Source organism: Balaenoptera borealis, assembly GCF_965194805.1.
Source record: "Balaenoptera borealis genome assembly, chromosome: 2".
Taxonomy (NCBI): Eukaryota; Metazoa; Chordata; class Mammalia; order Artiodactyla; family Balaenopteridae; genus Balaenoptera; species Balaenoptera borealis.
Window position 1 is genome coordinate 92,789,802 of NC_138867.1, and position 15,896 is coordinate 92,805,697.

General features: G+C 40.6%; 2 protein-coding genes across 9 annotated transcripts in view; one reads left to right on the forward strand and one right to left on the reverse strand.

The window, feature by feature from the left end:
• STARD4 (StAR related lipid transfer domain containing 4) overlaps nt 1-15,520 on the reverse strand; it is a 50,301-nt gene extending 34,781 nt beyond the window's left edge. For 4 of the 8 annotated variants that reach the window (XM_082378416.1, XM_082378412.1, XM_082378415.1 and 1 more), the window contains exon 1: nt 15,088-15,221. Coding sequence is in view for 1 of the 8 variants with exons in the window: in XM_082378409.1 (XP_082234535.1) it covers nt 15,088-15,181; nt 15,404-15,496 (187 nt within the window). In the remaining 7 variants the exon portion in view is untranslated. Of the gene's footprint in view, nt 1-15,087; nt 15,222-15,403 lie in introns of those variants that run through there. The other 4 variants (XM_082378417.1, XM_082378414.1, XM_082378413.1 and 1 more) reach the window with 2 other exon arrangements.
• Nucleotides 15,495-15,896, forward strand: part of MCC (MCC regulator of WNT signaling pathway) — a gene marked incomplete at its 5' end in the record, with an annotated part of 423,545 nt that continues 423,143 nt past the window's right edge. The window contains one exon of the mRNA XM_082375453.1: nt 15,495-15,766. Within this exon, the coding sequence (XP_082231579.1) occupies nt 15,495-15,766 (272 nt within the window). The remainder of the gene's footprint in view (nt 15,767-15,896) is intronic.

Genomic DNA, 15,896 nt, shown 5'->3' on the forward strand with positions numbered 1-15,896 from the left:
TGTGTCCTCTCAGGGATTTATTGACAGGAAGACAGGATGAGTTCTCCTTCTCTAGTCAAGTGACCAAACAGGTTTTGCTTCGACACATTGCAGGGTAACAAATAAATGTATAATAAGATAGAGATAGTTCTCAAATTTGCTATTTCTTTATGTGGAAAGGATATAATTCAAAAGGGACTAAGAGAATTTCTTAGAAGGTAATGTGGAGTTATATGAATCCTGTTCTTTCTCAGATATAATTGCTTTAGAAACATTTGCCCTGGTTTCCTTCTATGAAGAAACCCTTATTGAATAATTAGAAAATATTACTGCCTGACAAGTGAGAATAAATGCTAAGAAAATAGATATTTTAAAGATAAAAGTGAAGACACAGTTTTACCTAAAAATGCCACTGCTTTAAAGATAAATTAATTTGAATTCCTACATCAGTCAATAAGTCTTTTGAATCTTTTGTTTTAATATTTCTTCCACCCATCCTGACGTCTTCATTCCTCTGTCACCACCACAACCTCATGTTTATAGTATTATATTAGAATCTTAATGGTATGGAATACATTTCCCTACTTCCAGTCCTTCTCAGCCCAAATCTGAGAATGGAATTTTCTTTACGGGAAGGTTTAAAGTTTCAAATTCAATATCTTCAGTAGATACCGGGCTCCTCAGGTTATCTACTTCTTCTTGAATAAGCCTTGTGGTTTGTATCTTTTAAGGAATTTGACATTTTTCTTGTTTCTTAAGGTGGAAGCTGATGCCGTTGACTCAAGGTCTTTCTCCTTTTTCAATATAGGTACATACAGGAAGAATACTCCCCCTATATTACTGCTTTAGGTAATATTACTTCTTTAGCTGTATACCATAAAATTTCTTTTGCTATGTTTTCATTTTTGTTCAGTTAAAACTTTTCCTAATTTTGCTTTAGATTTCTTTATTGACTCATGGGTTATTTAAAAGTGTGTCACTTAATTTCCAAGTAGGGTTTTGTCCAGATAACTTTCTGTTATTGATTTCTAATTTAATTCCATTGTGGTCAGAGAACATACTTTGTATGTCTTTTGATACTCTATCTTGATTGCAAACAGAAATTCAATCCCATATATTTGGACTTGTAGGTTGTTTGTAATTTTTGTGCTATTAAAAACAATTCTTGGACGAAGATGAACTTGGAATCGTTGCACCCATTCTTTAGTATTTTCTTAGGTAAATTCCAAGAAGCAAAAATTCTGAGTCAAAGAGTGTTTACTTTTTATAGAATTTGTATATACTGTTAGGTGGCTTGTTTCATGCTTTTCTTCATATTCAATAATGTGCAAATACTTTCTTCAGATCATTTTTTTCTATAACATGTTCTTTCTGATTGCATAATACTTTATTGATACACCAAATTGTATTTAATAATTCTCTCTTGTTGGACATCTAATTTGGGACAAATTTCCATAATGCTTTAATAAATTATATTGTGGATCATTAGTTTCTGGGAAAATATTGACCTCATAAAAGCAGTGATTTGGGAAAATTAGTCAGGGACTAGATATCTGTTGAAGACATTGAATCAAATCAAATCTAACACCATATTAAAAGGATAATAAATTATATTGTGGATCATTAGTTTCTGGGAAAATATTGACCTCATAAAAGCAGTGATTTAGGAAAATTAGTCAGGGACTAGATATCTGTTGAAGACATTGAATCAAATCAAATCTAACACCATATTAAAAGGATAACACATCGTTACCAAGAGGGGTTCATCTCAGGGGTGCAAAGTTAGTTTAGCATTCGGAAAGCCAATCAATGTAACTTACCATGTTAACAGACTAAAAAAGGAAAACAATATCATCATCTCAATGATGAAGAAAAAGCATTTGACAAATACCCGACGTCGATCCTGATAAAAACACTCTGCAAACTAGGAACAGAAGTAACAGCCTCAACCTGACAAAGGACATCTATGTACTGCTAACATAATGATGAAAGGCGAACTTCTTCCTGCTAAGATGAGGAAACAGGCAAGGATGTCTACTCTCACCACTTCTATTCAACATCCTACTGGAGGTTTTCACCAGTCCACCAGGCAAGAAAGAGAAATAAAAGACATCCTGATTGGAGACGAAGAAGTAAAATTGTCTTTAATCACAGATGACATGATCATCTATATAGAAAATCCTGTGGAATCTATATATCTATATATTTACTAGAGCCAACAACTAAGTTTAGCAAGGTTGGAAGATGTGTGATCAATATACTAGCAACAAACAATTGGAAATTGAAATTAAAATAACAACATTCATGATCACATAAAACATGAACTACTTAGAGATAAATATAAGAAAAAAAATGTGGAAGACCTGTGCACTACAAATATAATGAGAGAAATTAAAGAACTCCTGGGACTTCCCTGGTGGTCTAGTGGTAAAGAATCTGCCTTACAATGCAGGGGATACAGGTTCGATCCCTGCTCAGGGAACTAAGATCCCACTTGCTGCAGGGCAACTAAGCCTGAGTGCCATAACTACTGAGCCCACGCGCTCTGGAACCCACGCACCACAACTACAGAGCCCATGTGCCCTGGAGCCTGTGTGCCACGACTAGAGAAGAGGAAACCCGCACGCCACAACTAGAAAGAAGCCCACACACCACAATAAAGAGCCCACGTGCCACAACGAAAGATCCCGTGTGCCGCAACTAAGACCCAACACAACCAAAAATAAATCTTTTAAAAAAGAAAATAAATTAAAGAACTCCTAAATGAATAGAGAAGAAATGCCATGTTTATGGATAAACATGGATAAAATATCAATTCTCCCCAATTTGATATATAGGTATAACACAATCCCAATTAAAATCTCAGCAGGCTCCTTGGTAGATGTTGACAGCTAATTCTAAAATTCATGTTGAAATGCAAAGGATGTAGAATAGCCAAAACAACTTTGAAAAAGAAGAACAAAGTTGGTTAACTTATACTCTCTGACTTCAAGTTTTAGTATAAAGTTACACTGATCAAGGTTGTGATATTAGAATCAAGAAGACAAATAGATCAGTAGAACAGAATACAGAATCTAGCAATAGACCCACACACATATGCTTAATTGATTTTCTGCAAAGATGCAAAGGCAATTAGAAGTATGAGGTTAATTGAGTAAATTATTTTGTACAGGATGCAGCCATTAAATTTTGCTGTAAAAATACATATGTCAACATAGTAACATGTTCATAATACATTCAGAGAAAACTGTAGGGTCTAAAACCGTTCATGAATTATTCTATTTTTGAATAGGATCTATATTTTTTTCAAAAGGATACACACACAGATAAATACATGCATACACATACAGTAGTGACTGTTAACAGTAGGAGCTTGGAATTGCTTATAATTTTAGTTTTGCTTTTAATGGTTATGCTTCTATTTTATTTATATATAATAGATATACACTGTAATAAAAGACAAAACCAAAACATTAAAATGCTGTATAATTATTACATAAAGTGCAATAACAGTATTATTTGGGGAAAAAAGGGGGTTGTGTGTAATATAAAGAATGGAAATATATTCCAAGTAATACAAAGAGAGATGGAGTTACAGATGGTCTTTTAGCTTTCTCTTTACTGGTTTCCAAGTTTTCTACACTGGGCATATCTAGCTTTTAAAAAATTACAAACGCAATCCATATTACCCATACTTGCAATAACTCTCTATAACCACCGGGCCAAAGATCTAACTTCTTAATCTGATGTTAAGGTCCTCCACGAACAATACGGCCCAGACTGACCTTTCTGACTTTCCTCTCTTCCCCTGCAAGTCCTCCTGTTCTCTGCTTCATTTACCTGGTCCTGTTCCCGGCACCCACCCTCCCTCCCTTCCTCCATCGCTGTCCCTTCTTACTTGGGCCATGCTTCCTCCTCTGTACCTTTCTACTTCACACCAAAGTTTGAAGTCAAGTTCCTGCTGTCTCTGCAATTTCTCTGAGAAATGCTTTTGTCAAGTTCTATCTGTGAATTCCTATGGCACTTCTGTCTTTCCCATACATTTGACACTTAACCACGTTCCAGTTAAAGGATAAGCGAGCATTAGATTAGTGGGGAGAATTTTGATTCCACAGTACTAATGTACATGTTGACCCTATGCTTAGGTTCTGGAACTAGACTGTTGGGTTTTAAATCTTGGCTTTACCTTGTTAATGGGTGGTTGATCTTGGGGGAAATTTTTAACTCCCTTTATCTCAGTTTTCTCTTTTAAAAATTGTATAAAAGAGAACTTACCTCACAGAGTTGCTGTGGGGTAAATAAGTAGTATTGAAAAGTATTAGAATGTTTTTTGGAACATAGTAAGCACTCAATAGATGATAACTATATTATTACAATGATTGTTTTCATTATCATCACAACCTTAGAACCAAGTCTCAGTCATATGTGTCCTTTTGGTAAACCTGGAAATTTAAGGGCTTAGAAAGCATTCTGAAATAACCCCTATATTTGAATTTCTAATATTTAGTCTCCTTAGTTAATTTAAGATTTCTCATATGCTGTCTCCAAGCAGTATTTAGGCAGCAAATAAAGCTAGAATTTAGAGCTGATTGAAAATTAAATGTCCATTGCAAAGCCCAATTTTTGCCACGAGGTGGCGATAAAAGACTAGTCATGATTTTTTAAATCAACTACAAAAAACATTCATAATTTAAAGAAATGTTCCATATTTCACATTTACTTGCATGATTTCTAATTGCTCCCTCCTCAAATAGGGAAGAAGGAGAGAAAGGGAACCAGGAGTCAGAACTCTTCCTCTTTGAGACCAGGGGGCTTGTTCAGAGGAGTTAGTATTTTAGGGACCTCCCTAGCTTGGCTGCACACCCTGACGAGAAGCCTGGCAAAGGTCGTGTTCTATCAGAAGCACTGCTTGCCTAACCTGTGCACTCTGGACATGAGGAATCTTGATTTTTCCATCACTTGCTGCCTAATAATAGGGGAAGGCTTCTTAACCTGCAAGCTCCCTCTGGCTTAACTGTTCCACAGGCGAGAGCAAAGCTGTGATCTGACGTGATAGGGCACGGGCATCCAGCAAGAAGATGGAGACAGAAATGAGGTTTAATGCTGGGGAGGCTGCCAGTGACTCATATGAGCAACCCGTCCAGGTTCAAGGGAAGGTCTAAGTCCCCAGGAGTCAGTGCTGTAATATGAAAATACAAAATTTTCTTAGTCTCTGTATCCGCAGGTCCTAAACATCCAGATTTAAAATATGGGATTGTCCACTGTATTTAAAGTTCTTGAATATATTCTCCCCAAGATGGCTGCCACCAGTCTTTTTTTTTCTTTTTTTTTTTTTTTTGCCATGCCGCGCAGCTTACAGGATCTTAGTTCCCCAGCCAGGGATCGAACCCAGGCCCACGGAAGTGAAAGCGCCGAGTCCTAAACACTGGGCTGCCAGGGAATTCCCCAGCAGTCACTTCTTGCCAAGGAACATCTCCTCTCTGCACCAGCGGGAGGAATGTCTGTGTGGTTCTGGCTGCTGCTTCTGTCTGCCACACGTGTGGAGCTCGGAGAGAATCACATCCCATCCTCCTTTTGCTGGGGAGTAACTTACAGATCCAGGTCAAGTCTCCAATTGGTCTAAACATAGACTCCATTCTCCTGCAATTCTATAAATGTTCTCTACAGATGCCACTTCTCAGGAGGATTCGTTATTATTACTGTGGTAAAAACATCAAAAAACATAAAATTTACCATTTTTAAATACACAATTCAGTGGCATTAAGTATATTCACAAATTGTGCAACCATCACCACTACCCATTTCCAGAAGTTCTTCATCATCGCAAACAGAAGATCAGTGCACATTGGACTAAACCTTCCCATTACCTCCTCCCTCAGGGGGTTACTTGTAAACAGTTTTGGTGCCCACAAAACCTGCAGCTGTTTTTACACCTCTTTTAAAGGACTTTGTTATTTCATTTCTTTAACAGACATTTATTAGGCAACCATACTGGGTGAAATCAAATAAATACCTGAAGGAACTTGCAGCAAAGGAGCTTGTAATGAACTGATATAGAGACATAGATAAATGATATCAGCTCAGTGTGATAAATGCTATGAGAAAGGAAGGAAGAGAACTGGCTAGAGATCTAGTGTTTATGGAACACAAACTGTCAGACTGCACCAAAGTGCTTAGGCATTTCATTTCTCTTCATAATAACCCTGTAGTTACTGTTACCCCATTTTGCAGATAAGGAATCTGAAATCTAGAAGGATCTAGCAATTTGCCTACAGGAGCTCAGTAGCTCAGGGTGCAGTAGAGGGGGCAAGCCCTAAACAGACAGTTAGGAGTTCTGGGTGCCAACCCAGACTGTGTGATTGACCAGCTTCAGGCATGTAGGTTTGTGCTCACGGTTCCCTGGGCCTTAGTTTCCTTTGTATAAAATGGCAGAACTACACTAGTAGACCTCTTAGGACCTTTTCATCAAAAGATAAAAAAGACTGAGTGAATATTGGAGAGTTCTAGTCGCAGATCTGAAGAGGAAACAGACTGAAGAGAATTCTGTACCTCTGGACTCAATGCGGGAGTGCCCCAGAGCTGAGACCCCATTAGCTGGGTAGGTGGGGCTTTGGGACCACAGAAGTGTGGCTTTTAAATCAGTTTGGGACTCAAGACTGCTTAACAGAGGAGGTTGGACTTGGTCTGGTAAATTTTGTTCAGTTATCAATTTATGTTTTCTGCCTCAGTTTTCCATTTTCTTTATGCCGTATTCAGACAGTTAGCCAAACTCCCCCCTTGCCCCAGGAGAGGACTAAGGCAGGGTGGTTTGTATTCAAACCCACTCAGCTAGGGGATTGTATGGAGGGAGCAGAGGGAAACAGTAATAGGAGAGGACTGAAGATGTAGGTCTTGGATGAGATTCCTCCAGGCTGGGAGGGAGAGAAGATATTAGGTGGGATTCTCAGAAATGCACCTAACTGTGTCCTGGCACTGCTGATGGGGTGGAGATGGAAAATTCTCAGATACACGTGTACATAAAGTGGAGTGTGGGCAGAGGGGACTGTAGCCTCACTTATGTAGCAAATACGGGTAGATCTCCCCATATACATAGCAGAATATGATGCTTCCAGGCCCTGACCAATGCTTTGCTCTCTGCCTGGAGAGGTCCTCCTTTCTTGTCTACTTGTTGACTTTGTGTTGTTGGAGCAAAATTGCAGCAAAGTTAAGCAGGCAAGGAAGACCTAATTCAAAGCTACTGCAATTGAGGAGAGGATCCAGAACCAAATCTTAACTCAACTCCACTGAAACAAAGGGCAGGAGGGATTTTAAGAGCAAAATGAGCTAGTGGAAGAGTACTTGGGGACTTTAGGAGGCTTATCAATGGGATGTGTCCAGCACATTGAGTTATTTCTGATTATGTAAATGGTTTTCTCTGTGATTAGGCCATGTGTTTGCCAATTGGTGCCATAGAAGTTAGGCTTCTCCCTCCCATAGAGAGTGGGTATGGGGGTGCCATATTCCTTGATGATTACATTTCAAAGGAATGGTTCCCAGGTCATTGAGAAATACAGTCTTGGGTTGTAAAACTGGCAAGCCGCTTTTAAGAAGGTTTACATCTCAAAGGGCAGAGAAAAAATTTACAAGTTTTCTAAAGAATTGCTCTAAGAAAAGGGAGGTCAGGGCCTAGAGTCAGAAGCAAGCCTTTCTAAAGTTGCCAAGCTGAGGGGAACCTTAAGGCCATTTGGTCACTTATTTTTATTTAAATTAATTAATTTATTTAATTTATTTTTTGGCTGCGTTGGGTCTTCGTTGCTGTGTGCGCAGACTTTCTCTAGTTGTGGCGAGCAGGGGCTACTCTTTGTTGCGATGTGCAGGCTTCTCATTGCAGTGGCTTCTCTTGTTGCGGAGCACGGGCTCTAGGCATGCGGGCTTCAGTAGTTGTGGCACGTGGGCTCAGTAGTTGTGGCTCGCGGGCTCTAGAGCACAGGCTCAGAAGTTGTGGCTCATGGGCTTAGTTGCTCCGCGGCATGTGGGATCTTCCCGGACCAGGGATCAAACCCGTGTCCCCTGCATTGGCAGACGGATTCTTAACCACTGAGCCACCAGGGAAGTCCCTATTTTTTTAATTAAAAAATTTTTTTTAATTTTTGGCCACGCCACATGGCTTTGCGGTATCTTAGTTCCCCAAACAGGGATTGAATCCAGGAGTTCTAACCACTGGACTGCCAGGGAATTCCTGGTCACTTAGTTTTAAATTCCACTTTTTTGTCACTAAAAATATAACACGTCTCCTGATTCTCTTTCTTTCCCCCATCCCTAATTTTTTACTTCAAAATCTATAGAAATTCTGATTCTTCTTCATGCATCCATCACCAGTATATGGAACTGAACTGCAAGTATTGATTTATATATTTGAGATATTTGAAGCAGGGACGGTATCTTATTCCATCAGTACTGTCATGATCACATGGTTGGAAATGCAGAATAAATATTTGCTAAACTAAGTCTTACCAATTCATACAGGCTATTCCGACTGTTTTCACTGACTGACCTTTCCATCAAACTGGCTAATTACATCAATAAATGCACTTACTTTCCCTCACCTATTTACCACATATGACTTGTTTTTTTGTTTTGTTTTTTGTTAATTTGAATAGTTTGTGTCCTTAGGTTGAGTGATGAGAATTCTAACAGGACACGCTACCACTCAATTTGAGTCCAGTTCAAAGACTGGATAATTTTATCCAGATTCTCAGTTTTGTCACTAAGTTTTCCATTTTCTCTGTTAGCGACAGTCAGGGATGGTAACACCAAAAAGAACCTTCATGGGTGTTATGATGGTTACTTTTGGAAAAGGAATTTGAGTATCCAAATGGCTCCCAATTGTCCATCAGCGAAAACACTGCCCCTCACATGGCCCCATCAGTGATCCTACGCAGGCCAAGATTTCGCCTTCACACAGCGAAGGGAAGCATTGAAGACATGGTTCGCATTGATCTCAAATTCCCTCTTCAAGACTCTCTAGTAAGAGGAAACGTTATTCTTTTGGTCTGAATTATCCAGAACTGGTGTCTATTTTGATTAAATCTACCAGACAATTTCTAGTCAGCTCTGAGCAGTAACCCTATTGAGCCACCCAGATGGCTGAAGATGCCATGCCAACATTCTTTTTCTTAGTATGTTGTCTACCAAACACAACGTGATTATTACCTTGGGTTTCAATAGGCACAAAAAATATGAAATATTATATGGTTGTTGTTTTTATATCAAGCAAGGGCATTATTCTACTCCTGAGACTTAATTTAGGCAATTGTGGACCAACAGTTCCTGTTGGCCACTAGAGTAGCATTTTGTCCACAGCACCAGTAGGTTACTAAATGGGTCCCATCACATGAAAGAGTTAACGTGTTTCTAAAAATTATTAGTTGCCAGGTCTCAGAAAGTCAGTTATGTCCAGACCACCAGATGACAAGGAAATAACATCACATACAAGTCTCACGATAAAGTGCATCCAAATTAATTTTGCTCAGGCTAGAACATAAGGATTTTTTCTAACTACAAAGAGAATGAGGTCTTTTGAGACAAACCATATTTCTTAAAATATGGGCTTCTGTTTTCAAATATCTCTTCCTCACAGCTTCCATTCTTCTACTGCTTCATTTATATCAATTACAGTGTATTTTTAATACAATTATCTGATTTGTTCACATGGAGATTGATGCAATATATATGCTAGACTGAAAAACAGTTGCATGAGAAATACATATGAGAAGATGGGCTCTCAAGGGAAGAATATGTAAGATGTTTTTTCAGCACTTTTAAATCTGAGACTCTGATTGGTGCTGTTTGTTAGAGGCTTGTTATTTATATTGGTTTTTAAAATATTTCCTCCTAAATATCTTTGGTATGGGGGAAGAAAGGTACACATTTAGATGCTAAAACCGCCTGTTTTTATGACATCTTATTAATTTGATGTGACATTGGGCTCTGATGCCAGTAAAGCGTTGGCATGAATACATGCTACTAAGTCTGGTTCATGGTGTCTCACATTTTTGAGTATCCTCCACGTTTAAGATTTTTGTTTATACACATAGAGCTTTGGAATGATGTCATTAATAAATTGTATCTCTAGTTCTCTCATGGAAAAGGTCATGCCTCTACAAGGCCACTGAATCAGTTGATTGAATTAACCTTGCATTAAATTCAATTCAGTTAAGAAAGCCCAAACTGCCACGATTAACCATTTCTCACTCTGTGTATCTGCTTAAAGGAGAAAACAATAATCTAACAAAGATAATCATCACACTCCACTTTTTCTCAAGGAGAAAGTTCATTGTTTGCACATGGCAATCATTAAACAAAGGAAATAAAATTTAATACATTTATGATAAATCATAAGATAATTATCTTACAATAAAAAAAACTACCATGAAAACAAAGTCCTTACCCACAGATAAAAGAGATAGGCTGGCTAAGAGATGTCAGCTTTCTCTAAATCTGAGTCTAGGCAGATATATGAGAAAATTATTCCTTTTTCTAGCTGTGCTACTGTGGAAAGTTATTTCATGCCATTTGACATATGTTTTTCGGTGCCCTCATCTGTAAAATGGGAACAAAACCACCTGCCTCTTAAGGTTGATGTAAGAATTAAGTAAGACATTGTTTAAAGCACTTAAGAAAAATGACTGGTGCATATTAAATTCTCAGTAAATACTAGCCATTATTAACTTCATTGTTAATTAGAGAGGAAAGGGCCTGAGAAGATAGGTAAAATGTCATAGGCCAATGCCTACTGGAGAGCTGTGGGGATCAGGAAGTCCCAGGGTTCATGGTTCCCTCAGCTCTGTCAGTCATGACATTTCTCTTTCTCCTCCAGACATTTCCCTTGCTTTTCCTCTTGGAGAAACCCACAAAGGTGCTCAAACTTCTAAATCCCACTCTTATTTCCTTATTAATCACAGATCTCTAGGCCTCTCAGCCTGCTTTCTTCTCTTCATAACTGCCACTACCCATGTTGTCCCTGGATGTCTTGTTCCTTCCAAGATGCTAGAGTGGGTGTATGAACTCCCCACCTCCTTCATTCATTTCTGGTTTGAAAGTATGAGACTCCTGCAGTGGCATATAAGCATAACGGAGGATAGCTTATGTAGGAAAAATAAAAGTCAACATGGCTTGCACTGGAGCACAGGGGCAAGGGAAGAAGCAGGAGAGAAGGGGTCAGATCATGGAAGGCCTGGAAGGTTTCACTGGCAGGCAGGATTTTATCCTGAGGGCAAAGGTGAGCCAATAAGGTACAGTTTAAGCCTGGAGGGACCTGATGACATTTTCATTTTATACTGAGGACTTGGGCTATAGCACTGAGAATGGGTTGGAAGGCCAGATTATTTGAAAGACATAATAGGAGCCTCTTTAAAAGCTGTGGTAATGGGGATGGAGAAAAGAGACCAATATGAGGAGATATTAAGGAGGTAGATTCACCAGGACGTGGTGGCTCACAGGAGGTGGGAAGTGAGGGGCAGAGGGAGGCAAGGACTCTGGGGTTTCTGGCTTGGAAGACTAAGTGAATGATGGACATAATAAGAGGAGCCGGCTGTGAAGAAAGAGAATAAGGTGGAAAAGGCAAGCAAATGGGCTCTCTGCTAGAGCCTGCAGAAGGAACATGGCCCTGCTGCCACTTCGATTTTAGCTCAGTGAGACTCATCTCAGATTTCTTTCTTTGTTTTTAAAAAATATTTATTTATTTATTTATTTATTTATTTATTTGGCTGTGCTGGGTCTTAGTTGCAGCATGCGGGATCTAGTTCCCTGACCAGGGATCGAACCCAGGCCCCCTGCATCGGGAGCGCAGAGGCTTAACAGCTGGACCACCAGGAAAGTCCCTCATTTCAAATTTCTGACCTTCAGAACTGTAAGATAATATATTAGTGCTGTTTTAAGCCAGTCCGTTTGCGATAACTTGTTACAATAGTAATAGGGAACCAATATAGGCCATTTTAGCTCCAGAGCTTTCTGTGAGGTCAGGCAAGGCTGCTCTGGGGCCTACATCATAGCGTGACTTCTCCCTCTTTCCATGCTGCTCCCTTCACCTCCTTTCCACACATGTTGGGGCACCAAGGGCACTCCCAAGTAAGCATCCTCTATGTGAAACTCTGTCTTGGAGTCTGCTTCCCAGAAAACCAACCTGGGACAGATTGTAAAAGCTCATTTTAACTTCCTATGATTGTAAATATATGACTAACAAATATAGTAAAGTTTATCATTGTTATCCCTTTTCAGTGTCACTCAAAAAGTATAATGCCTAACATGAATTGCACTGGCCCTGATATTAAGACAATGTGAAGTAAATATGAAGAACATGAGCTTGACAGGAAGATATGAGTTCAATTCCAGCTCCTTTACTTGGTCACATTACTTAAACTTTTTGGATTTAATTCCTCTCACTTGCCATCCCCTGCCCCATAAATAGGAATGATAAACACTTTCCCCCACTAGGTAGCATTAGAGTATTTAAACACCATTACTGATCTATGACAAGGGCTCAGTGAAAGATAGTCAAGCCCCCTCAACTCTACCTCACTGTTATAATTGATACTCCAGGTGGTGGAGGCAAGTCACCACTAAACTACATGATTCTGCTGTCAAAATGTGTGCTTCAAGCTAAGAGGGGTCTGGGAGATCAGTGTGACCTGGGGAGGTGAAGGAAGGCTTCTTGAGGGATATGGGAACTTAGCTGGGCTCATAAAAACACCTGAAAGAGAGAAGGGCTGGGAGAAGGCACCATAGGGGTCCTCATTCCAACTCTAGCGTGTAGTTCTAGTTAAGGTAAACAGAATTTGGAAGCGCAAGTACCAGATAATCAAGTTTGCACAGTGCTGCACTTGTTTTAGTTGTTTTAACTGGCAACGTTAGACATGGAAGACAGTATATCTTGTAATGTATACAGTGTATTTTGATATGTTTTACATAAATATGAAGTATTATTATAACCAAGAGGAATCTGAGAAGGAAAAAAACTGGATAAGGACAACAATGTTGAGCTATGTACTCATCGCAAATAAATACATAAAACCTTTGAAATTATGACATAACCAGTACTGTTAGATTTATGGTTATGGATATTGCTCTCATTCCAAGCTCCTACTTTACATTTATCAACTTTATATTCATATGGCATCTCTATTTTCAATGTCTTAGAAATTTCTCCCTCTCCTAGTAACCTTTTCAGCTGAAATTTCATATGCTTCATATTAGCTCAGAAGCAAATTTTTTTTCTGAAAGGTTGAACCTATCTGTTCAGCCATTTCTGAGTTACTCAAGCATGAACAAATGTTGTTTAGGAAATTTGTCAAGATCCACTTTTTATGTGTTCAGATTTAATTCAAGATGGTTTAAACTTAAATCCCCAGAGCTGTCATGCACATATTCTCTTAGGAGAAAAACATTCTTTGCTTTGAGATATAATTGGTTGAGGTTTACACTCCACTTTCTGTGTAAATGGAGTGTGGTTATGAAGAGATCTACTCAGATCCTGGAAAACCTTTTGGGTTTCCAGACTCTCCATGCATATTTTTAAGAATGCTTTTTTTCTTTTTTTTCCCCCAAATTATCAACTTTCTAGGAGAACTTGAAGGTAACAACTCCTGTCTGGCTGTTTATTGTCAGAAAATAATAAAATCTTATTTATGAAAAATTTGAAAAATAAAGATTTAAAATATTTATTTATTTATTGAAACTTGGGCATTAGTCCTTGTTCAGTTGTAGACAGCAATATCTGTATTGCTAACAGCATCTTTTAAGCAAATATTATTGGGTATATTGATAAGACTTTTCTAAGATGGCATACTATTCATCATAAGATTTTAAGTGCTCTGAAATACTGGGAACTTACAAAATTAAAAAGAACTAAAGTAGGAATAGGGGGATGGGGTAGAGATAAGAGAGAAGAGGGCAGAGACGCCTTCCTCATGACCTGGCAAACAGTCTCAAAACATACGAATGTATCCTAGTTATCTATTGTCGCGTGACAAATCACCTCAAAACTTATGACTTAAAACAATAATCCTTTTAATATCTCTGGGAGTTGGCTGGGCTCAGTTAGACCATTATTGCTCAGGGTCTCTCATGCATTTGCAGCTTCTAGGGCTAGCATCCTCTGAAGGCTCACTCACTGACTCACTCAGGTGTAGCACCTGGGCTGGGAAGCCTCAAACACCTAAGGCTCCTTGGGCATCTCTTTCTGTCTTTACATGGTCTCTCCGCATGGTTTCTCCAGCATGGCAGCTTCAGCATAGCCAAACATTTTCCAAGGTAGTTCAAGGCTTCAAAGATCCGTGTCCCAAGTGAGACAGCCAAATGGAATCTGTATTTTCTTTTCTAACCTGGCTTCAGAAATCAAGACAGTCACAAAGGTCCACGCAGGTTGGAGGGGAGGAGACAGACCCCACCTCTTGAGGAGAGGTGCGCCAAAGAATCTGCAGGTGTGTTTGAAAACTTCCACAGGATTTCATAGACCTCTGGCAGAAAGTCTGGGACAGAAGAGTGAGTCATTCACTAAACCACAAATTGGTTCATTGTGGTTCCTTTTCTGCTGTGGTAGAAGGATACTGCCATGTTTAAGGGCTCCTGCCCTGGAGTTAGAATGCCTGCCTGGGCTTGCCTCTGCCCTTACACTTACTAAGCTTGAAACCTTAAACAAGTTCCGGTGCCTCAGTTTTCTTATAAGTTGGAGATAATGAGAGCTAACGTTTATTGAGCACTTAGTAGGTGGCAGGCATTGTCATAAGTGCATTATATACTATCTTATTTTATCACCAAGATAACTCCATGAGGTAGTTACTTTACCTCCTAAATCATAGGGTTGACAATAATAGAGACATCTTTCAGGTGTGTCTGTGGTGTGGATCAAATGAGACTTATTACGTTCCCTCTTGACATTATTAAACCTGATGGGGCAAATTCTAGTGATGCCAGGTCAGGAGGGTGAGCCATTTCCAGAAATGGCCCAAATGTGCACAATGCCATGTAGGAGCGCAGACTGTTCCCAGTCTAGTGCGGAAGACCCAAGGAGGATTAGATTTCTTGTTAGGTGTTAAAAATGCATAAAAGATCAGTCATTCCGGGTCTTACCTGGGGTTACGGGTACAGAATCCAGCGCAGTCCAGCAGAGTAGGACCACGAGCCCCGCTTTGAGTTTGCAAAAACGGAAGCGTTTATCTTTTTCCTGAAAAAGAAATCCATGACTTGGGGCAGTGAAAAGAGTTCTGGCCGAAGAACACGCTCCCTCTGCCTGGAGCGTCCGCAGGTGTCGAGAGCCCGCTTCTTAGCCGGATGCACGACGCTGACACCCTTCCCGGGAGGCCTCCCCTCGCGTCCCCGTCGCCACCCTCAGTTCCCTGACTCCACGAGCCTCCTCCCCTTCCTCCCTCTCCCCTAAGGTGCCTACTCCCGCGATTGAAGAGCGCCCATCTTCCCAGGCCGGGCAAAACCCGGAGAGCTGGAATCCCTCTCCTGGAGCGCCCGGGCGGCCACTGGGCATGCTCCGTCGTCAGGCAGGTTCGGGGCCGCGAGCGCGTGTGCGCCTCGCAGATTCCTCCTGCGGCCGCGCGTCCTCCGCCTGCCGGGCAGGGAGCGGGCGCATGATGGCGGCGGCGGCGGCGGCGGCGGGGAGCGCCAGGAGCGCCAGCAGCGGCGGCAGCGGCGGCGGCGGCAGCAGCAGCAGCAGCGACACGTCCAGCACCGGCGAGGAGGAGAGGATGCGGCGCCTCTTCCAGACGTGCGACGGCGACGGCGACGGCTACATTAGCAGGTACTCGGGGAGGTCCGCGAAACGGGCTGGGGTGCGATCAGCCTCTCGGCGCTGCCCTTGACCTCTCCTCTGGCCCCTCGTCCCCAACTTCCAGCAAGTTGCTCAGAAGCTCACGCGGAAAGTTGCCTGC